The sequence below is a fragment of the Myzus persicae genome, unplaced genomic scaffold, assembly GCF_001856785.1.
Source record: "Myzus persicae strain clone G006 unplaced genomic scaffold, MPER_G0061.0, whole genome shotgun sequence".
NCBI lineage: Eukaryota > Metazoa > Arthropoda > Insecta > Hemiptera > Aphididae > Myzus > Myzus persicae.
Window position 1 is genome coordinate 134030 of NW_019104084.1, and position 23743 is coordinate 157772.

Consider the following 23743-nt stretch of genomic DNA (forward strand, 5'->3'; position numbering starts at 1 on the left):
GTGGCCGTTCGGATTGCTATTTTAGTATCGATTTGAATTTTTTTTAATATTTCCAAAAATGTGTATAAAATAACGAGTTGTACTTGGAATGAATGCTTTAACAAGCATTTGTTGTCCTTTTAGAACTACTATTCATTTTGGCCCACATGGAAATAGGAAATTTTGCTCCAGAATCTGTATAATTTTCTATTATATTATCCATAAATTCGTTAAGTTTTTGATGTTTTGGCATTATAAATATAAAATCTTCAATAATATAGTTTTCTAAATCTACTTGATTTAATAATGGTAAGCCAAATAGATTAATTAAAATCAATTTCCCACCGTTTCCAGTGTTAAAATATCTTAAATAGATACCTATAGCAGCTGTGGACCGAGGACGCACTCGGGCACTGTAATATAATTTGTCGATAAGACGGCGGACGCACTCGGGCTATGAAAAAGGTAAAAATTAAAAACGGGACGCACTCGGGATATCCCCGAAAATCTGCCCATAACTTAGACAGTCGGGATCGTGTGATACCGTCGAACACTCCCGGCTCCTACATTTTTTGGTGACCTCGACGTGATAGATATTTGTATTCACTCGTTTTAATTACCTATCTTGAGTTAGCCTAGCTCGTTCTTGTGCCAAAAATAGGAATATAGTATAATATACCGTATATGTAAAAAATAAAGATAATATAATACATATTCTTAGGCAGGTTCAATAGTAAATAAAATGTACTGTTAGGTTATTCCAGCTGAGATAAGAGTATATAAATCCACAATGACTTTCGAAGATACACACAAAGATCTCGCGGGGTTGAAGAAGAGACGAGGAGTGATCAAAAGATCCTTTACCAGAATGAGGAACTTCGTAAATAGTTTTGAAACAAAGGATCAGCCAACATCGCTTCTGGATTTCCGTCAAGATGAGCTTCTACAAATCAATTAAAGGTATGACGACGTTCAAAGCCAAATTGAGTTGTTATCTAATGAAATGGAGACAGAAGAAAACGAACGGGAAACATTTGAAAGGGAATACTATGAAATACGATCCAAAATACAGGAAATAATAAACGCAGAAAAAACAAATAGTTCCAACATTTCAAATATTAGCTCTAGCAACACTGCTCCATGGACATCAAATAGAGCACGACTTCCGCCGATTACCATTCCTGAGTTTTACGGAAACATATAAAATTGGGAGTCATATTACGACTGTTTTCGGTCAATGATGTACGAAGACACCGGTTACCCTTTAGTCCAGAAATTTTATTATCTGCGTGCAGGCCTTTCTGGTACAGCTTTGGATCTCACAAAATCAGTACCGATGATAGACGCAAATTATGAAGTAGTTTTTCAACTTCTAAAGCAAAGATACAACAATAAGGGTTTGGTTATCCAATCACACATCAGGTCACTGCTGGAGGCACCTCGGGTGGAAAATCCGTCCTCAGCTGAGTTACAAGCATTGCACACACATGTAGGTACCCACCTTGCAGCACTAAAGGCATTGGAGCAACCAACAGATCATTGGGATGCGTGGTTGGTAACCATCATTGTCAGTCGTCTAGACAGCATCACAAATCATTCATGGCAGCTGAGTCAACAACACACCTCACTACCTAAGTATGAGGATCTTGAAAGATTTCTGAGGACCAGATGTGTTGCCATTGAGAATTCTGAAGTTCTGTCAACTAATACTGGTAAGTTGAGCGTGCTTCAGTAATCAACTAACTCAAGGAAGGTCAATACAATCAGTGGGACAAAGAAATCATTAGTGGCGTCAAAATCATCTACCGAGGACAAGTGTGTTTATTGCACCGGTATACATCGACTGTACATGTGCAGTAAATTCAAAGAAATTCCACCCAGCGAGAGACTAAGTTTCGTACGGGAGAAAAGATTATGTTATAACTGTTTATCACCATATCACAGAATTGATGCTTGTAAGTCGAGATTTGTGTATCAAAAAAGCCGACGTAGACATAATACTATTATTCATCTCGAGTAATAAGAGAAGCTTGAACGAAATAACGAAGAAGTATCACAGCCTGGCACTGGCTCCAAATCTCCGGAAGAACCACTCAAGGTCTCTTGTGCAGCACAACATGAAAATGCGCATGTTTTCCTTGCCACAGCTATTGTTCTTGTAACAGAAATTTTTGGAACAAACGCAAATGTCGAGTCATCTTAGACAGTGGATCACAAATCAATTTCATTTCTAAGAAATTAGTCAATCTGTTGCAGTTGCCTAGAAAAAATGCCTCTGTATCAATAAGTGGGATTGGAGCGAACCAGAATCACGCATCATCGTGTCTAGATATAAAGGTTCAGTCCAGAACAAGTGACTATCAAGTAGATCTCTTGTGCTATGTACTATCAAACATGGTCACTGACCTAGCGGCTTGTGTCGAGCCAAAGGAGGGCTGGAAGCTTCCAGCCAACGTGTTAACAACACTTGGTGACCCGGAGTTCCATAAACGAAGAAGCGCTGATTTGTTAATAGGTGGAGGTGCCTTTTTCAATATACTATGCGCTGAACGAAGAATAATTGACAAACGACCCTTGTATCTGCAGAACAGTTAATTTGGTTGGATCGTGACGGGAGAATTAGGTCCCACTTGTTTACTGGGTATTAACTCAGTCGGTAAAGGTCTAGAGGAAGAATGGCAATCTGAAGAAAATGATGAAGGTTCCAATTACGGGCGTCTGTCGAAAGCTAACCAAAGAAGTTTAGAAGAGGAAGAGATTGCAGAACACTTCAGACAGACAACAAGTAGGGATATGGACGGTCGATTTATCGTGTTCTTACCCAAAAAATCAATAGTGAAGAATCTTGGAGCGTCACGGACTAAGGCGACTTCCCGGTTTCTAAGTATAGAACGAAGATTGCAAGGTGATGACAAATTGAAAACAGAATACACTCCATTCATGAACGATTATATTAAGCTGGGTCACGCAAGAGAAGTAACTGGAGAAACGATCATACCTGAACCGTCGTTCTATCTTCCACATCATGCAGTAATTAAGGCTTCCAGTTTGACCACAAAGGTTCGTGTCGTATTTGATGCTTCCGCAAAAAGTTCTTCCGGGTTATCTCTAAATGATGTATTGAAATGTGGACCTACAGTCCAAGAAGATGTTTTTGGAATCTTAGCCAGGTTCAGGAAATTTCAATATGTGATAACGTCTGACGTGAAAAAAATGTTTCGGCAGATACAGGTAGCGAAGGGAGATTGGAATTTACAGCGAATAGTTTGGAGATCAGATCCAAATGAGCAATTACGTACATACCAATTAACTTCAGTTACTTACGGGACAACACCAGCGTCGTTTCTAGCCACGCAGTGCTTAGTATCGTTAGCGGAAGAAGAGCGACTCAATTTTCCCCAAGCAGCTCGTGCAATCCTCCATGATTTTTATATGGACGATTTGATGACCAGTGCAGACACCATAGAAGAGTGCGCCAAACTTCAAAAAGAAATCAACTCCATCATGGACTCTGGGAAATTACCATTAAGGAATTGGTGCTCAAATTCTCTGTCCATTATGAATCTAATAGGAACACGTGAGCACGACCCCTTATTCTCATTAAAAATTGGAGATCAAGACACAGTGAAATCATTAGGACTAGAATGGAAACCATTAGCAGACCAATTCTTCTTCACTATATCGACCATTACAAGGAAGAAGAGGCTAACCAAGATAATGATACTTTCAGATTTAAACAGGATTTTTGATCCGCTTGGCCTATTAGCACCAGTGCTTGTAAAAGGTAAAATATTTCTCCAGCAGATGTGGGCAACAAAGATGGGCTGGGATACCCAACTATCAGATGAGATGCAAAATAAATGGATTGGCTTTTACCAAACCCTTAAATAACTGAAGTGTCATACCAAGAAAGGTAATCCCAGTGACTAGCGTTGAAGTTGAGATGCACAGTTTCTGCGATGCGTCAGAACAAGCATATGGCGCCTGCGTATATGTCCGCTCAAGAGATGAAAATGGAAATGGCACTCAAGGCTACTGTGTGCTAAAACTCGGGTGGTACCGTTGAAAGGAGCTACAATTCCAAGACTGGAATTGAACGGTGCACTGCTGCTGGCCGAGCTAGTAAATAAGGCAGCTGAATCTTGGATGGTCAGTGTTCACACTTTTCGCTTATGGACCGATTCTATAATAGTGCTGAGTTGGCTAAACAGTCAAGGAGTGCGCCTAAGAACCTTCGTGCTAAATCGTGTTTGTCAAATCCTGGAATTAACAGATATATCACAATGGCATCACGTACGTACAGATAGAAACCCAGCGAACATAATATCACGAGGAATAACCTCATCAGAGTTAATAGTAGCCGAGGAATGGTGGCAAGGACTTAAATGGATGTCAACCGAAGAAGAAAAATGGTCTCACCCCACTGCCCAATTAATTGAAGACGATCAAATACTATAGCAACGACAGTTAAAAATTTCATTAGTTGCTTGTGACACTATCAACAACTTGTTTAACGCCCATTCCAACTGGAACACCTTAGTAAGGTCCGTTGCCTGGATCTTATGTTTCATAAAGTACAAGAAATCTAAGGTCATAGACAGCTCCAAATTTCTTTTTGTCCTAGAATTGAAGAACGCATCTTTATCAATAATAAAACGAGTTTAAGAAGAAGCATTTCCTGAAGAGATCGTTAGGATCAATACTAATAAAGAATTACGTCGTGGAAGCAAAATCCGCAACCTATCCCCATTTATGAAGGATGGATTGATCAGAGTCGGTGGTCGTTTGGAAAACTCCAACTTCACTGAGGATCAAAAACACAAAATAGTGATCCCAGCCAACAACAGAGTGACACGTTTAATATTCGAAGATCGACATCGAATGCTCTTGCATTGCGGCCCACAATCATTACTAGCGGAAGTAAGACGAATTTACTGGCCGTTAAAGGGACGAATCTTGGCAAGATCAGTCACAACACGGTGTGTTCAATGTATCAAGGCCAAACCAACCTTTTTACAACCACTAATGGCACCGCTACCCAAGGATCGTGTTCAACGCCACTGTCTATTTTCCGTGTGTGGAGTAGATTTTGCAGGACCAATAATAATAAAGAGTGGAGTTCGTAGCGTTACTGGGTCAAAGGCGTGGATAGCGGTCTTTGCTTGCTTCTCAACTAGAGCAATCCACTTGGAAGTGGTAGAGGACCTCTCAAGCAGTGTCTTCGTGGCTTGTTTAGGCCGCTTCATGGCGCGCAGAGGAAAGTGTAGCAAAATATACAGCGATAATGACACTAATTTTGTTGGTGCACAGAAAGAACTCACAAGCTTTATGACGAGTATCGATAAAAAAATAGCGAATTGAGTGGAAATTTAATCCACCAGCTGCTCCATACTTCGGAGGGCTGTGGGAAAGCGCTGTTAAGATTACAAAATTTAATTTAACACGTATGATGAAGGAAACACGTCTCACCTTGGGAGAACTTAATACCCTATTATGTCAAGTGGAGGCATGAATAAATTCAAGACCGATAACACCACTCAGTAGCAATCCATCGGACTTGGAAGTGCTAACACCAGCACATTTTTTAATCGGTGGACCGTTATTCCTAGCACAGGAAGTAGATATGCTGAGAGATCTCCAAATGGATTACGCCGGTGGAAATATGTGCAGTATCTCATGCAGAGTTTTTGGAAACGATGGGAAAAGGAATACCTGCCTCAGTGTCAGGTTCATGGGAAATGGGTTACAAATATTAGACCTTTGGAAATCGATGATGTAGTGATAGTGAAGGGAGAAAACAAACATCCCACAAGATGGAAGCTAGGGAGAATAACCGATCTACACCCAGGGAAGGACAAGGTCATACGAGTCACTACGGGGCGAACAGCAAATGGGACAGAAATGCGTAGGCCTACTGTCAAACTGTCGCCTTTCTATACAAGAAGATGACATGACTGTTGAAAACCAATAATTTTCAACCGGGGGAGGATGTTGACGCCTATACTCCGCATATCGTCAACAAAGATATTATTATAATAGCCAGTAATAGGTATCAGATAAGGCACGGCGTACCTACTATCGCAATGACATAAACCAAATGCGCGTGGTATATTACATAACATATGATATGATAATGAATAACGTTTCTCACACACACGCACATACATCAAATAGTCAGTACGTACAAAAATGTCTCAACATACGCGTCACTTCTTACTGTGCGTCTTTTTATAAACAGCCAAGTCATATTAATTTCGTTTTTGTTTAAATCGTGTGCTCTGCGTTATAACGAGCAATATATTATTATTGTCTGTGCGGAAAAATAAAAGCTTTAAATTGTATAACTTGCAAAACAACGAATAGTGTGCTCTGCCTGATAGCGAGCTAAGAAAATTGGCGTATTATGTATTGATGTATAAAATATCACATATCATATTGTATACCTTTATTGTTATGTAACTAGCTATGTGCATTTTTGATAAATAGTACCCTCTGCATTATTGCGAGCAGTGTAATATAGCGGCTCAAATAGTCGAATTGTCATTTAATATTCTGTGTGATTTATATTTTAATTATTATTTAAATCGTTTATGTATTTGGTACTGTTGTGTGAAATATTATTGTAACAGGAAGTCCACTGGCCAGTCTACACTCCACAAAAACATCTGTGAGTACCAAAATTATTATTTTTATTGTTATTACAAAACTGTAATTTAGCCATATTATTACAATTTATTTAACGGCAAGTTTATAATACATTTTATTGTGATTCATAAACTGTTGTACATCAGCCCATACTATAGTCTTGTTATAATTTATTGTCAATTTCTAATCTGTTGTACACCAGGCATACCTATCAATTATTTTTTTGTGTATATGCAAATCAGTTGTATATTAAACCACATTATTATTATAAAGAACCTATCTAGTGTATTGAATTGTAATGAACGCAAGGAGTTCATTTACCAAGTTTTCCTATTTAGTTATTATACATTTATGAATAGGTAATTACGGGACAAATACGAAAATCTGCCCATAACTTAGAACGTCGGGATCGTGTGATACCGTCGAACACTCCCGGCTCCCACAGTAATAGATAATACATAACCTATTACATAACCTACGCACTTAATGTAAGTAGAGTTTACCTAGATAAAATACGATACGATAAATGGAAGTCGATGCACACGTATAATATTTTATCACATATGCACTATATAGAAATTACACAAGTATCGAGAGTCAGCTACCGCTGAACTGATTTATTGTATCCATTACATATTTTTATTTTAAGGTATTTTTACGAAAGTATATGGAATGGAGCATCAATATAAACGTAAGTAAATTTACTGATTACGGATATTTTTAAGTTTAAAAAAAAAAACACATATAAATTAAAATCTAACATTCTGTGTTTAAAATTTTAAAATTATGTTGCAAAGAAAATATTATTTGTTTTGTTTGGGTATGTATATGTTACGGTCAATGACGACAATTTTGATATTTACGTTAAAGCCCGGCCAATGTCGAAAATTATCTTGTACCATACGAATTTACGTAAATGGCCGGTAATTTACGTAAATGGCGATACATAATGGTTAATGTAGTAAACACGGGTATTTTTTTATCATTTGCGTCAATTCCCAACTCCTGTTGGACGTTGTTGTAAATTATACATTTATAACATACGGGTCACTGTTAACTGTCAGTTATCTATCTACATACTAAACACGTTAGGTACTACGTTAGTATGTATTATTTATAAAAATATCATCGATAATCAGCGATAGTTACACGAGTGACCCAGGTTGAAGATGATTTATGTAAATTAGGTAGGTACTTATAAGTTATATTATTTAGATACATTTATTTGTATTCATTAATGCTCTTTAATTAAGTACGGCATACGGAAAACGGCATTATTGAACATATGTATACTCGATCGCAGATTGATCCATGCAAAGAAAGTTTCGTTGATTTGGAATCTGTAAATACCAAAAAAGAAATTACGCTGAGAGAAGCTGCAGATTTGATAGTGTCACTGGATCACAAGGTTACATGCAGAAGGTGCAATTGCAAACTAAAGTGCAGAACAAACAAATGCATTTGTCAATCAGCAGGAATATTGTGTAACTCAAAATGTCACAACAGCATGCCTTGCGAAAATAAATAATAAATAATAAATATAATATATTATTAATAATAAAAAAATAATAAGACAATTATTAATAAGTGTAGTCTGTAATTAATTTTATTTACGTAATTGACCAACAGTCAATGGTTAATAACGTTAAGATTCCGTCATTGAGGTAAAATTGTTTTATTTTATTTTGTGATTTACAACAATAACCTATTATCTTGGATACGGACGTTATTGCCCGGTAGTTAACGAAAATAACCTAGCGAATTGGCTTCTAACGTTAATGGCCGGTTAATAACGTAAATATTCAATTTTCATCATTGACCGCAACATATATACGAGTATATTATTAATAAAGAAGGGAACACAAAATAAACATTTAATGATAATTAAGTACTTATTAAGAAATAACTTAATTGATAACTAAAAGTTGTAATACCATACAGATCATCTATGGTATTATAAAAAAATATCCTGAGGCAAACATCGTTAAAATTACTGCCAAATACCATAGAAAAAACATAACTGATAAAATGTTATATAATATGTATATACGGTAAGGGGTCTTATGTTCGAAAGTAATGTGTTCGAATGCTGTATGTTCGAACGTTAAGTGTACGAAAAATTGTCTGTTCGAAAGATTATATGTTCGAAATTATCGATAAATTAAACACGAATTTTACCAAAATATTTATTATTCGTTGATTCGATTTTCTGCGTAAAAAATTTAATTTAAAAATAGGTACCAATAAGTCGTAAAATAAATTAGTCGTTAATAAATGTAAATGCTAAATAAAAAAAAAACTAAAAACTTAAATTATACGATATTCCTCTTAGAAACTCAATAATACTTATGTCTAAATTTTTTAGTCTTAGAACTAATTTTTTAATTATTTGTTCCCGTTCTTCGTTGCATGTTTTTCTTTTTTTACTTGTTCGGCCTTGAATGATTTGCTCTATAGAATTTTCAGTTTCATTCTGAATATTTTGGAACTTTCTCATCAATTTGTAAACTTCTGGTTGTTTTGATACTAATCTATAAACATTTTTTAATAGTTTAATTAGTTGTAACAATTATGTTATGGTTATTGATATATTGTTCCTATACCTATTAAGTCGACCGTGCCATGATTCAGAAATATTTGTTGTTCTTGGCAAGTTTGCATCAATTCTTGAAGCTACTGACCACATGTCAATTGGAAATAAGGGAGGGTGTCGGTGAGGTTTAATACGTCCACGTAGTCTCATAGCTGGTTTACCATAAATGTAAGTATTTTCGAAGTATTCTAAAAGTGATTGTTCTCTTTCGTTATCACTAAATAATAATTTCACAATTTCCCTACCTTCGATTACCTAAAAAATATATTGATATATTAAAAAAATTGCAAGTTCCCACGAATAATATTATTAACATTGCATGACTCTAAAATATTAGATAGTAATAAAATAAATAATAAAATTAAAAAAAGTAAGTGTTATGTAATTTTTTTTAATACGTACTTTATTTACTGGAAGAAAAGAAAGAGCAGGTAAATGCCAACAAATCAAATTAAATTCCGGGTCTTCCATATACTTTGTAGATAGCCCTTCTTTTTGAATATGGCGCCAGATATTTTGACAAAAGTGAAAAAAACAAGCAGAATGGGTTACAAATGGAAAGACGTCATTGATCGAGTTGATTGAAGCTTTTTCAAAGTCCGTTATTATTTCAAGTTCCTTATTACTTTCGAAATAAATATTATTTTTAATAGCAAAATTATTAAACTCGTTTAGCACTGTTTTATAGTCATCTTCAGTTTGGTTGGTCATCAGTACGTATACCAATGGTACACAAATGTTGCCATTAATACCTCGTGAAATTGATCCATGTATTGTAAATATCTGTTTAAAAATTCCAGGACAAGCTTTAAAGGTTCCATCAGCGAGCCAAAAATTTGATTCCCTCAAGTATATACAATTTTGAACAGTTGTAAAAATCATAAATTTATTATTTCCTTCGATTGCATTTTTCAAAAGGAAAGGTTGTCCTGAAATTGTATTTTGAAGTTCAAAGGAAGGTATAAAATTTAATGAAACTGGTTCTAGTTCTTTTCCTTTTCTTTGTCTTTTTACGATTTGCTTGGATGCGTTTTTAGTTACTTGAGGTGCAATTCGCGATTTCGTTTTGATATATTTGATTTGGCGAATCTTGTAAATTTTGAGCACATTTTTTAATTTTATTTTTTAGAATTTTTCAATGATGTTTAACTGTATCTGGTGCGTAAGAATGATCATTATTAATAAAACAATTGTCTTGTTTATGTTCACCGTGCTCAAATATTGTCCGAAATGTTGCTCCATATCGTTTTGTACATTTCGAATAATATATATTATTTTGATCACGTATTCCCAGGCTTTTCTCATCAAACATGTATTCATAATTATTTACAAGTAACATTTCCTTGTCATGTATACTTTTAAATGTCTGTATACTAGCCATTAAAAAAAAAAATCACTAACACAAATTGTATAAAATATTATTTAAAAACAACGTTCAAAGGAAATTGTGTTCGATACTTTTGTAATGATGTATCGAACTGTACTGATAGATGACAAAAAATTACTTTTAATAATATCTATAATGCTTTCCCCACGTAAAATAAATAAAGATATTGTGTGAAATCCAATATAATGAAACCGCGATTAATGTTATTAGGGTGATTTTTGTTTAGTTTCATTTATCGACAATTTCACACATACCTACTATCTTTCGAACATATAATCTTTCGTACAGACAATCTTTCGTACACTAAACGTTCGAATATACGGCATGCGCACACATGATTTTCGAACACATGACACGCTACCGTCTATACTGTATAATATGTATGGGGAATGGATTTTCATAAATTTATACTATTTTATACAATTTTAACACATCTTTATTTTACTCAAATAATCAAATAATCCATATACTTTTTAAAAACCAGCAAACTGCGTAAGTACCTATGTCATTCATCCTTAAATGACGTGTAGCTTTTATTCAAATATAATTAATAATATATTCACTGACAACTATTTTAAATTAGTAAGAAAGTCAAGAAATTAATTGAGCAAGCTAATTTACGTTTTAGAACACTATGCGGCGGCAGCAGTAACTGTAGCTGAAAAAATGATTGAATCCAAAGTTTGCGGACCAGATAGCGTGTTCGTGTCCTTCAAACTTGACAAGTGGCACACCGAACCGAATCAATTTTGTTCAGTAGTGCTGTACGGGACGATGACGGTCAGCGACCGAGACTGCCGCAATCAGATTCATCCGCTAGTGTTGAAATTCAAGCACATAAATCCCCAGAAGCGGAAGATTTGCAGGAACGACCAACAGTTCTATAACGAGAAGTTGTTCTACGAACAAATCACGCCATTTCTGCTAGCGTTTGTTTCGCCAAGGGATGACGATGTTTCAATGACACCGTCGTTATGCCGTTACTTCTACGGGCGCAACGATTGCGGTGACCTAGCGGATCGGGACCTGATCGTCTTGGGAAACGAAACAGTCCGTGGATACAGATCAGCGGTGAATGATCATCGGTTGACTTTGGATTATGATCACATGGCCATAGCTGTACGGACACTGGCAAAGTGAGTAACCAGGGGTATTAAATATCACATGTGGCCCTCGTACCCATTCCATGTAGCTCGCCATAGAAACACAAGTTGAACAATAATATAGGAAATAATTGGGAAAACATTATATTTTAGTTGCATTTTTTTTTTTTAAGTTAATGTTCATCGTATTTTTCTATTGATAATTTTGTGGTTAAAATAAGTGAAATAAATAACTGCTTTGTTTATATTTTCAAAAATACTTTTGTTAGTAATTATAATAAAAGTAATTTCATAACATTTTAAGTCATTTAGATGAACGGACTTCGTATGTATCTTTGCCTTTATAAGTTTAAAAAGAACACTTGAAATTTGCTGTGCTAACTGTTTTTGAAAAAATATATGGCATGTAGATAATATGTATTTGAGATCACTGGAGTAGACTGATAATCTTGTGTTATACATCATTGGTATATGACCCATACATCATCCTCAACATTTTTCTCACGCGAAATAAATGTTTATTTTTATGACATAGATTTAAAAATGAATAATTCGCTTCTGTCTTATAGGAGGGTAAGAGTGTACCACAGTAATGAGTTAAATATTTTAATTTAGTAGTTTACTGTGACATAGCAAGTGGATCTATGGATTGAATTAGACGGATGGAAAAGTCTTGAATTATATGGTTAATGTTTAATGTGTCGGTCTAGGACATTTCGGCGTCGCCACTTCGGCGTGGCCATTTCGGCGTAGGGCCTTTTCGGCGTAGAGCCATTTTAAGAAATTAGGTAAGTCACTATAAAATATAAATATAATAAATAAATAAATAAATAATAATAAATAATAAAAAATAAATAAATAATACAAATTTAATTAAAATAAGGAGAATGCTATTAAAATTACAAATAAAAATATTCAGGTCATCATACTTAAAATATAAATAGTAAATACAATAAATAAATAAATAATAATAAACAATAAAAAATAAATAAATAATACAAATTGAATTAAAATAAGGAGAATGCTATTAAAATTACAAATAAAAATATTCAGGTCATCATACTTAAATTATGTGCTATTCCTCTTAAAAAACTCATAATATTACGATTATCATAATCGCTGACTAATTTTAAAATACGTTTATCGACGTCAATGTATTTTTTTTTCTTTTTTGGTGGACTTTTGCCTGTTTCTAATTTGCAAAAGAAGGTGTCTCGGCCACTTTGAATTCTCCTTAAACATGATATAAATGCCCATAGTGTCGGGTGGTCAACGGCCATTTGTAGATTAAGCCGACGAAAAATAATTAAATGAAAAAAGGACTACGCCGAAATAAACCCACGCCGAAAAGGCTCTACGCCGAACCAGCTACGCCCAGATGGCCACGCCGAAGTGTCCACGCCGAAATGGACACGCCGAAATGTCCGGATACGTTAATGTGTAACCCTACATATTATACAGTGGTACTATAATTATATGCTGTACTTAAATCAGCATGACCAATTTTACAGGTTTCACAGCTTGTCTTACAGAGCAAAACATGTGGATCGAGTCAAATTCATTGAACTGGTGAAGAAAGTGGCGGAAACGCAATTTAGTGCAGAAGGCAAATGGTACCTCAGTAGCAAAGTTCTCCAAGGACTGTTTTCAACTGCGTTGGATATGCTGGAGGAGCGACATGGCGACAGCGGTGGATATGTACAGAGGCTGCATCGGTTCCGGGTAGAACTATTGGCCGACCTAATAGAGACGACGAAGCGTGTGATGGAGCCGGACGAACATCTGTCCGTCCTGTGCCACAGCGATTTCGGCCGCCATAACTTAATGTTCCGGTATGACGGTGATGGCCGGCCGACGGACGCGCTCCTGTATGATATGGCTCTCATCCGGTACGGGTCACCGGCACTAGATTTGTCGCACTTCATGTACTTGAACATGGATCGCCAGACACGGGATGATCACTGGGACGATCTCCTTGACGTCTATTGCGAGACGTTGGCTTCTGTGGCCGGTAGCGCTCCGGTACCGGACCGCAGTCAGCTGGACACTGAAATGACCAAATCCGCATATTATGGTCTTGCGCGAGTTTCTATGGCAGTACGAATCTTGTTAGAAGAGCAGAAACAGGTCGACTTGTCCGAGTTGGCTGGCTTGACTGATGATGAGAAGCTGCAATTTTGGCTGTCGTGTGGTGGCAAAAGAGCAACTGAATGGACAGCTGACACCCTCCAACATTATCTGGACATGGTCTTCATCGATGTAGTAGCCAATTGAGCTACACATAGATACAACATCGGATGGTGGCATATTTTGAAATTTACTTGCCATAAACTTTGCCAGGTTGCTTATATTTTATTCTATTATTATAGGAAAAAAAAAAGTTAAGCCGAGCTGTCATAGTGTTATATAGATAGATTTAGATCATAGTTTATTTATAATGGGACTACTTTTATATATATATAAAAAAAAAATAGTGACATTGTACAAACAAATTTTGCTTAACTCTAAATAAAGCCAAAATTAAATTGTTTGATTATTTTAGTATTTGTATATATATTTCGGTGGTGATTTTGCTTTATTAAATGTAATTTTAAATAACTTTTTGTGATGCTTGACATTTTTAATAAATATTTATAAGAGCATATTGTTCTAAACATATTGAAGATTTAAAAATATGTTTGCTCTTTTTATGGCGTTTATAGGCTTATGCAATTTTCGACTTTATAATTTGTGTGTGAAAAAAAAATTTTATGACCGTACATGTGTCTACTTAATATACAAGGTTCCTAATCGATTGAAGTTCAAAATTGGACAAAATAAGATATTTAAACGGTAAATACCAACTATAGTTATTTTGTTGTAATTTATGAAATATTATTGGTAAAAATTTAAAGTTGTACCTCTACATGATATATTTATTTATTTATATATTAGTACAAACTATACACAAAAGTTTTTTAGTATGTTGATGGCTATAGCTGGTGAATGGTGTCAAGGAAACGCATTAGGTTCCCCATTGTTTAAAGCAGGGCTTAAATCAAAAAAAATAATACCGTTTACCGTTATAGGAAATTCAAACGTTTAGAGCAATTAAGTGTTTAACGTTATAAAGAATTTAAACGTTATGGGCAATTAAAAATTTTAAACGTTATTCAATGTATGTGTTTGAACGTTATTCAAATATAAAACGTTTATACAATTTTCTTCTTAACGGTATGAATAGTTTAAACTTTAAACGTTATGAAATATTTGAAATTTTAAACGTTATTCAATTTTAGCGTTTAACATAAACAATTTTTTTTTAATTTTAGTATTTATCTATAAATTCTTGACTCTTGAGAAATTGGGGGAGGATATATAATTCCAGTTATAACTTGCTAACCAGTTTTTTGTTACTAGATAATCTGATTTATAATTTATGAATAATAATATATACCTACATAAACATTATACAGAAATATTAAATTTAAATAGACATACGATGGTATTATAGATTATAAGTTCAAAAGTGATAGGTTAAGTAGGTTTTCATTTTTGTTTATTCTTAGCAACGCATTGGGATTTATATTTTCCTCAAAATAATGTATTTATCTATTTATATATTAGTACAAACTTTGCACAAAAGTTTGTTAGTACGATGATGGCTATAGCTGGTGACTGGTTTCAAGGAAACGCATTAGGTTCTCCATTGTTTAAAGCACAGTTCGTTTGGACCGAAAGGACTTAACGCAGGATTGGTGCAACCTCCAAAAGTTAAGAGATATTGACCATCTAAATATATTCATTTTTACTTTATAAATATATAAATGAGTACCCATTAGCCCCAATTATTATTAGTTTAGCTTAACGGATATCGCCATGTGGTTGGTAACACACAGAGCGGATACGATACTGCAAATAGAAATATCTATAACGGATGAGCTGTGACGTTACCAATTTTCAACGATTTTATATTTATTTAAGTACCGTGAATACGCGAGTTCACCTTGTACATAGTATACATCTTTGGTGAACATAATATATGATATTGAATTATCGATTGAAATAATTTTTGCCTTAAAAACCACAACAGGCGTTTATGTCCATAATAATTGATTTTAACTTGAAAAGGATTTTAAAAAAAAGATTTGTTACATTTTATATTATAGATCGATTGCATTTATATTATACCTATAGTTCGTATTCTGTAGGAATATCTTGTTCTTAAAATAAATTTATGTTTTTGAACACAGTTAAGACAAATACCTTGTGTACACAGTGTTGGACCATTGTAATTAACTCTGACAGATTTTCATCGTTCATTTATAGAAGTTTTTAAATTTAAGTTTCTGTAACATTAATTCTAATAATAATGATAAGTAATAGATACAAATATCCACATATTTTTATAGAATATTCTTTAAAAAAATTTAAAAAGTAGATTATTGACAAATAACGTTGGGCAGAACTTTTGTATAAGTACTTAGCTGTAGATAAGTTGTTATCGATAAGTTAATTATTAAAAAAAACAATTACAAACAAGACAAACAATTTTGATTGCACTGTAAAAAATGAATATATTTGATCATTTTCATATTTTTTAATGTTAAATGTTATTGTTCATAACTAAACTTTAACACAAACTCAAGGCATACTACTTTTGTTCTCGGTTGGTATAGATTTGTACGGCGAGAGTCGTCTTTTGTACAATATAACTACATATTCAAAATTTCATTAAAAAATTAGGTTTCGAGTGGAGTATTAATTAAATAAGAAGGACGCAGATAATTTAAATCATCGAAGCTACCTAATGGGTTTGTTGTTAAAAAAATACGCAATTGAAGGAAAACGATGATAGATAAATGTCATACTGTATGATGTTTCTACACGTGCATTGTATTAAATGTTCGCTACGTTTTTCGACACAACAAATAGGTACATACAATTTTACTGACATACTAAAAAAATTGCAAAACTCTCGAATACAATAATAAAAGTTCTACTTACGTATGTGTAAGCCGCGATATAACACTTAGTTGTTGGTAATAGATAATACATAATGTCTTGAAGTACCTACGCACTTAATGCATGTAGGTTTTACCTAGATAAAATACAATACAATAAGAGGAAGTCGATGTATACGTATAATATTTGATCACATATGGACTATATAGAAATTACACAAGTATCGAGAGTCAGCTACTGCTGAACTGATTTATTGTATCCATTACATATTTTTATTTTAAGGTATTTTTACGAAAGTATATGGAATGGAGCATCAACATAAACGTAAGTAAATTTACTGATGATGGATATTATTTTTAAGTTTAAAAAAAAAAAACACATATAAATTAAAATCTAACATTCTGTGTTTAAAATTTTAAAATTATGTTGCAAATAAAATATTATTTGTTTTGTTTGGGTATGTATATACGAGTATATGATTAATAAAGAAGGGAACACAAAATAAACATTTAATGATAATTAAGTACTTATTGAGAAATAACTAAATTGATACCTAAATGTTGTAATACCATACAGATCATCTATGGTATATTATAAAAAAATATACAAAGGCAAACATCCTTAAAATTACTACCAAATACCGTCGAAAAATCATAACTGATAAAATGTTATATAATATGTATATACTGTATAATATGTATAGGGAATAGACTTACATAAATTTATATTATTTAATACAATTTTAACACATCTTTATTTTACTCAAATAATCAAATAATAAATATACTTTTTAAAAACTGCCAAACTACGTAAGTACTTATGTCATTCATCCTTAAATGAGTAGATTTTATTCAAATGTAATTACTAATACTAACCTCACTGACAACTATTTTAAATTAGTAAGTAAGTCTAGAAATTATTCGAGCAAGCTAATTTACGTTTTAGAACACTATGCGGCGGCAGCTGTAACTGTGGCTGAAAAAATGATTGAATCCAAAGTTTTTGGACCTGACAGCGTGTTCGTGTCCTTCAAACTTGACAGGTGGCACACCGAACCGAATCAATTCTGTTCGGTAGTGCTGTACGGGACGATGACGGTCAGCGACCGAGACTGCCGCAATCAGATTCATCCGCTAGTGTTTAAGTTCAAGCACATAAATCCCGAAAAGCGGGAGTTTTGCATGAACGACCAACAGTTCTATAACGAGAAGTTGTTCTACGAACAAATCACTCCATTTCTGTTATCGTTTGTTTCACCAAGGGATGACGATTGTTCCACGACACCGTCGTTATGCCGTTACTTCTACGGCCGCAACGATTTCGGTGACCTAGCGGATCGGGATCTGATCGTCTTGGGAAACGAAACAGTCCGTGGATACAGATCAGCGGTGAATGATCATCGGTTGACTTTGGATTATGATCATATGGCCATAGCTGTACGGACACTGGCAAAGTGAGTAGACCAGTGGTTTTAAATATCACATGTGGCCCGTTTACCCTTTCCATGTAGCTCGTAATAGAAATACATGTTGAACATTAATATTCGAAATAATTGTGAAAACACTAAATTTTAGTTGCATTTTTTATTTTGAAGTTAGTGTTCATCGTATTTTTTTATTGGTAATTTTGTGGGTAAAATAAGTGAAATAGACAACTGCTTTGTTTATATTTTTATAAATACTTTGGTTAGTAATTATAATAAAAGTAATTTCATAATATTTTAAGTCATTTAGCTGAACGGACTTCGTATGTATCTTTGCCTATATAAGTTTAAAAAGAACACTTAAAATTTGGTGTGCTAACTGTTTTTGAAAAAATATATGGCATGTAGATAATATGTATTTGAAATCACTGGAGTAGACTGATAATCTTGTGTTATACATCAACGGTGTATGACCCATACATCATCCTCAACATTTTTCTCACGCGAAATAAATGTTTTTTTTTATAACATAGATTTAAAAATGAATAATTCGCTTCTGTCTTATAGGAGGGTAAGAGTGTAATACAGTAATGAGTTAAATATTTTAATTTAGTAGTTTACTGTGATATAGCAATTCTGTGGATTGAATTAGACGGATGGATAAGTTTTGAAATATATGGTTAAGGTTTAAAGTGTAACCCTACATATTATACGGTGGTACTATAATTATTTGCCGTACTGAAATCAACATGACCAATTTTACAGGTTTCACAGCTTGTCTTACAGAGCAAAACATGGGGATCGAGTCAAATTCATAGAACTGGTGAACAAAGTGGCGGAAACGCAATGGAGTGCGGAGGGCAAATGGTACCTCAGTAGTAAAGTTCTCCAAGGACTGTTTTCAACTGCGTTGGATATGCTGGAGGAGCGACAAGATGACAGCGGTGGATATAAACAAAGGCTGCACCGGTTCCGGGTAGAACTATTGGCCGACCCAGTAGAGACGATGAAGCATGTGATGGAGCCGGACGAACCTCTGTCCGTCCTGTGCCACAGCGATTTCGGCCGCCATAACTTAATGTTCCGGTATGACGGTGATGGCCGGCCGACGGACGCGCTCCTGTATGATATGGCTCTCATCCGGTACGGGTCACCGGCACTAGATTTGTCGCACTTCATGTACTTGAACATGGATCGCCAGACACGGGATGATCACTGGGACGATCTCCTTGACGTCTATTGCGAGACGTTGGCTTCTGTGGCCGGTAGCGCTCCGGTACCGGACCGCAGTCAGCTGGACACTGAAATGACCAAATACGCATATTATGGTCTTGCGGAAGTTTCTATGACATTACGAGTCTTGTTAGAGGAGCAGAAACAGGTCGACTTGTCCGAGTTGGCTGGCTTGACTGAAGACGAGACTCTGCAATTTTGGCTGTCGTGTGGTGGCAAAAGAGCTACTGAATGGACAGCTGACATTCTCCAACATTATCTGGACGTGGTCTTCATCGATGTAGTAGCGGATTGAGCTACACATAGATACAACATTGGATGGTGGCATATTTGAAATATTTATATCAGCATCTTCTAAACATATTGAAGTTTTAAAAATATGTTTGCTCTTTTTATGTCGTTTGTAGGCTTATGCAATTTTCGACTTCATAATTTTGTGTGTAAAAAAAAAATGTTATAACAGTACATATTTTGTCAACTTAATAAACAATGTTATTATTCGATTGAAGTTCAAAATTGGACATAATAAGATATTTATACCGTAAATAACAACCTATAGTTATTTTGATGTAATTTATGAAATATTATTGTTAATAATTGAAAGTTGTACCTCTACATGATATATTTATTTATTTATATATTAGTGCAAACTATACACAATTCAATTTTCAAAATATTCTGTATTTACTTAAGGCGGCTATTTAGTGGCTATTATTTAAGGGGAAAGATTTAGTCAATTTCTAACCTTGTCGTAGCCGTCCATAATCTTTGTGTTAGTCGTAAATGATTATTAGTGTGAGTTTGGGTCTATAAAATTAGAATTTTAAAGGAATTTGATAAAAATATACATATTTCATGTTGTTGGGCTGTAGGCGTACGGGACGACTATGTTATATAGTACACGTATGCGCATGCACAAGTCATCAAATGCATGCTCAAAAATATTTTTTAACACACTCGGCAATCAATTATGCTAATAAGCTGACAAAATTTAACATCCTTCTAAAAGTTCAATTTCAATTTTTAAAAATGATTTGAATTTGTTAGCCTTTACTCTATGTTTTGTAGGAAATGGATTTTGGAAATTTTTTATAGTTTTCGTATTACGGTTCAAAATTACTTTGCTTAATTTCTCAAAATTACAATGCACTTTAAAGTGCCAAGAGGCAAAAAAACTCAAATTATTTTCCTACTAAACATAGAAAAAAGACTGAGGAGTAGTGATGGACAGAAGCGACTATTTGATACTACCGACTATTATTCGACTAATAATTTGCACGACCAGCTATATACAAATCATAGAAATTATTATAAATTCTTCTTTCAAAAAGGTTATTGAAATTTAATAAAAACACAAATCCATCGTACGTTTTGCGTTGTCACCCATAATTTCATTGTAACGTCATATAACTCTGATTTTTTGTAGTTATTGAACTCAGAATGTCAAAATCTAAATGTTAATCTAAATTAAAGAAGTGTTGTTCCATTGTGACATATTTAAAAAAAAGTGAAGTTGCAAATAGGAAATTAGCCAAAAAAATAACACAGTTAGGAGCTTTTAAATTAAAACTTAAACATGACGTGTCAAGAAGATGGAACAGTAGCCTATTGATGCTAGAAAGACTTGTCGAATTAAAAAAACCATTGACCTATGCTATGCTCTCCTTAAAGGATGGATCTGTTATGTTAAATGCGCAAGAATGGGAAGTAATAGAAGATGTTATCCCCATTTTAAAACCATTTGAAGTAATGACTACTGAGTTATAAGGAGAGAACTATCCGACATTGGCAATGGTTATTCCATTAGTAAGAGGTAAGGATGAAATTCAAAAAAATTAAATTAATTAATAAATAATTCAACAAATATTATTAGGTTTACACATGTCTCTAGTATCAAAACAAATGAGAACATACTTAGGTCAGCTACTCAAGAAAAAATTGCTGCAACATTTAAACAGTCGTTTTAAACTCAGTGAAAAGCAAAATACAGAACCTGAGTTTTCAAGAGCGACTCTACTTGACCCTCGTTTTAAAAAATTGGCATTTCAGCATACAATTAATGCTGAAAACGTAGAAAAGAGTATTACAGATGAACTATTTTTACTTATCAGTGAAAATTTGAATGATAAGGAATTAATAATATTAATACATTTTTTTTACATAAAAAATGTTGATTAATTATTAAAATGTATGTTTTTTAATACTACAGAAGAAAATTCCAATATTTCTGAAACTCCTGAAATTCAAACCATCTCTAATAATGAAGCCATCGATTTATGGAGTTTCTTGGATGATAAACTGAAATACTGAATACAGATCGAACTCAAGTTACATCAGTAAGCACTGCGGATAACATTTCAAAACAATATTTCAGTTTACCACACTCCAATAGAAAATCAAAGCCAATCGATTTTTGGATCAAACACAAAATACTGTTGGGCGAATTATTCAACTTAGCATTGAAGTATTTAGTGATCCCTGCTACCTCAGTACCTTCAGAGAGAATATTTTCAAAAGCAGGTGAAATCATGTCAGCAAAAAGAAAAAAGGAATAGAACACATCAAAAACATTTAGATATGTTAATATTTTTAAACAAACATTTCAAATAGTTGTAAATTTGTATTTATTTTTCCTAGTAATGTTTATGTTTTTTGTTATATTATTATTATTTTTGTTATATTGTTGAATTAAAGTAATTCATGCTAAAGTTTGCACAATCAGTCCAATAAAAATCAGTTGAATAATAAAAAAAAGTCAAATTGAATAATGATAATAAGTTAAATAATAAAAATAAATCGAATAATAATAATTAGTCGAATAATAAAAATAAGTCGAATAATAATAATTAGTCGAATAATAAAAATAAGTCGAATAATAAAAATGTTCGAGTAGGTAACTAAATTAGTCATATGGTACTACCGACTAAATTGGTAGTAATTAGTCACTTATGCCCATCACTACCGAGGAGTTCAAATTGTTTTTAAAAATTAAAATTGGACCACTAGAAGTATGTTTTTTTTTGCCAGCTTATTGGTCTAAATGTATGAACAATGTAATCGCTTAGAACCTCTTTAAAAGTTAATTACAGTTAGTAATATTATTGTTTATTATAATAACAATAATTTAATTAATACAATTTTTATTTTTTGTAAAAATTTAGTCCGTAGTCCGCACGTATTACTATAATAATATAAATATAAAATAAAATTTCAATGTAATGAAGTAGGCTAAGGGACCTCTAAGAATCCTTCTTCGTATACAATGATTTATTATTGAACTGAAATCTAACTCATCTATTACAGAGAATAGGGATTTACTCAATCGAGTGTTACGCTTGACATTTACTATACAGTAGAGCGATTACCCAGAACTAAAAAATTAAAATATAGAAATACAGTGTTTTCGATAAAAAGTGATAATGTTCATATTTTATCATACAATTCACTGACGGAAATATGAATCACTGTTTTTTTGTATTGCCATTGGTAAGACGCATAATATGGTTAATTTCGTTTTTTTGTTATTTTTATGTATTGAGTTATTTGCTCAACCATTATTATTTAGTTAAGTGTTTGAGTAATAAATTAATTTATAGTTTGTTGAACATTTCGCAATTTAAGCAATAATGGGAAAAAGATTTCACATTTTGTTATTTATTTTATAGCATAATTTCCATAAAAAGATAAATTGTATTGAATATAATGTGTTTGGTCTACACCTACTCTGGCAGGCCAAATTCACGAGCTCTGATGCAGAATTTTTCGAAGCTATCGGTGGTGGCGTTGGCTCAGATCACCACACAATATGACATAAATACATAATCCATTTAAATACTGTACTTAAGTGTTTTGTTCAAAACGTGGCTACAGCGTAAGTTTTCACCATTGCAGCAAAAACATTTAGTATGACTCGAGTCTGAACCTAAGCCCTCACTGAGAAAAGTCAAGCACACTGTCACAGGGTTTTAGACATTGTTGAATACCATAATATTCTTAAAAACAAAATACAAAATATAAAAAAAAAAAGGAGAGAAAAATTATAATTAATATTACGTAATTACATTAATGCAATCAAGACAATTAGATAAAAAATCTTTTTTTTTTTAATACATTTTATTGTATTAGGGATTTATTATTATTATTACTATTTTGATAACACAAATCTTAAACTGTTTAGCATATATTTATCTACATAGTTATTTTGTGTAAATGCATAATATTGTAACAATCAGACTACGTCCGTTTGATGGTGTTGAAAATAAATGAACAAGAGTTTGACTTTTCTTTATAATTTGAATACTTTTTATTTAATTAATACAAAACACAATAAAATTACTAAGTCCAAAGTGACTATATTAAATAATGAAGACTAGCGAGATGTGACTTTAATATCCTAGCTCCTAGCTTATTGTCGTTGGTGTTGATCCGTCTAGTTC

General features: G+C 33.5%; 3 protein-coding genes and 1 pseudogene across 5 annotated transcripts; all 4 read left to right on the forward strand.

Annotated features, from left to right (window-relative positions):
• Nucleotides 1–4731: 4731 nt before the first annotated feature.
• LOC111038506 lies at nt 4732–5340 on the forward strand. The gene has a single exon (XM_022321632.1). The coding sequence runs from the start codon at nt 4732–4734 to the stop codon at nt 5338–5340; it is 609 nt and encodes a 202-aa protein (XP_022177324.1).
• Nucleotides 5341–6499: 1159 nt separating this feature from the next.
• Nucleotides 6500–14243, forward strand: LOC111038507. Of its 3 annotated transcripts, XM_022321633.1 has the most exons (5): nt 6500–6646; nt 6984–7112; nt 7274–7315; nt 11233–11740; nt 13219–14243. In XM_022321633.1, exons 3-5 carry the CDS (start codon nt 7297–7299, stop codon nt 13979–13981), a joined length of 1290 nt encoding a protein of 429 aa, XP_022177325.1. In that variant the 5' UTR covers nt 6500–6646; nt 6984–7112; nt 7274–7296; the 3' UTR covers nt 13982–14243. The 3 variants fall into 3 exon arrangements, with proteins under 3 accessions (XP_022177325.1, XP_022177328.1, XP_022177326.1); XM_022321634.1 differs by lacking the exon at nt 6984–7112 and having other exon boundaries at nt 6541–6646; XM_022321636.1 differs by lacking the exons at nt 6984–7112; nt 7274–7315 and having other exon boundaries at nt 6534–6646.
• A 2467-nt stretch (nt 14244–16710) lies between these two features.
• On the forward strand, nt 16711–19815 carry LOC111038509. The gene is made up of 3 exons (XM_022321644.1): nt 16711–16975; nt 17597–18104; nt 18840–19815. The coding sequence occupies exons 1-3, from the start codon at nt 16957–16959 to the stop codon at nt 19600–19602; spliced, it is 1290 nt and encodes a 429-aa protein (XP_022177336.1). The 5' UTR covers nt 16711–16956; the 3' UTR covers nt 19603–19815.
• A 105-nt stretch (nt 19816–19920) lies between these two features.
• LOC111038510 lies at nt 19921–22079 on the forward strand (annotated as a pseudogene).
• Nucleotides 22080–23743: the final 1664 nt, after the last annotated feature.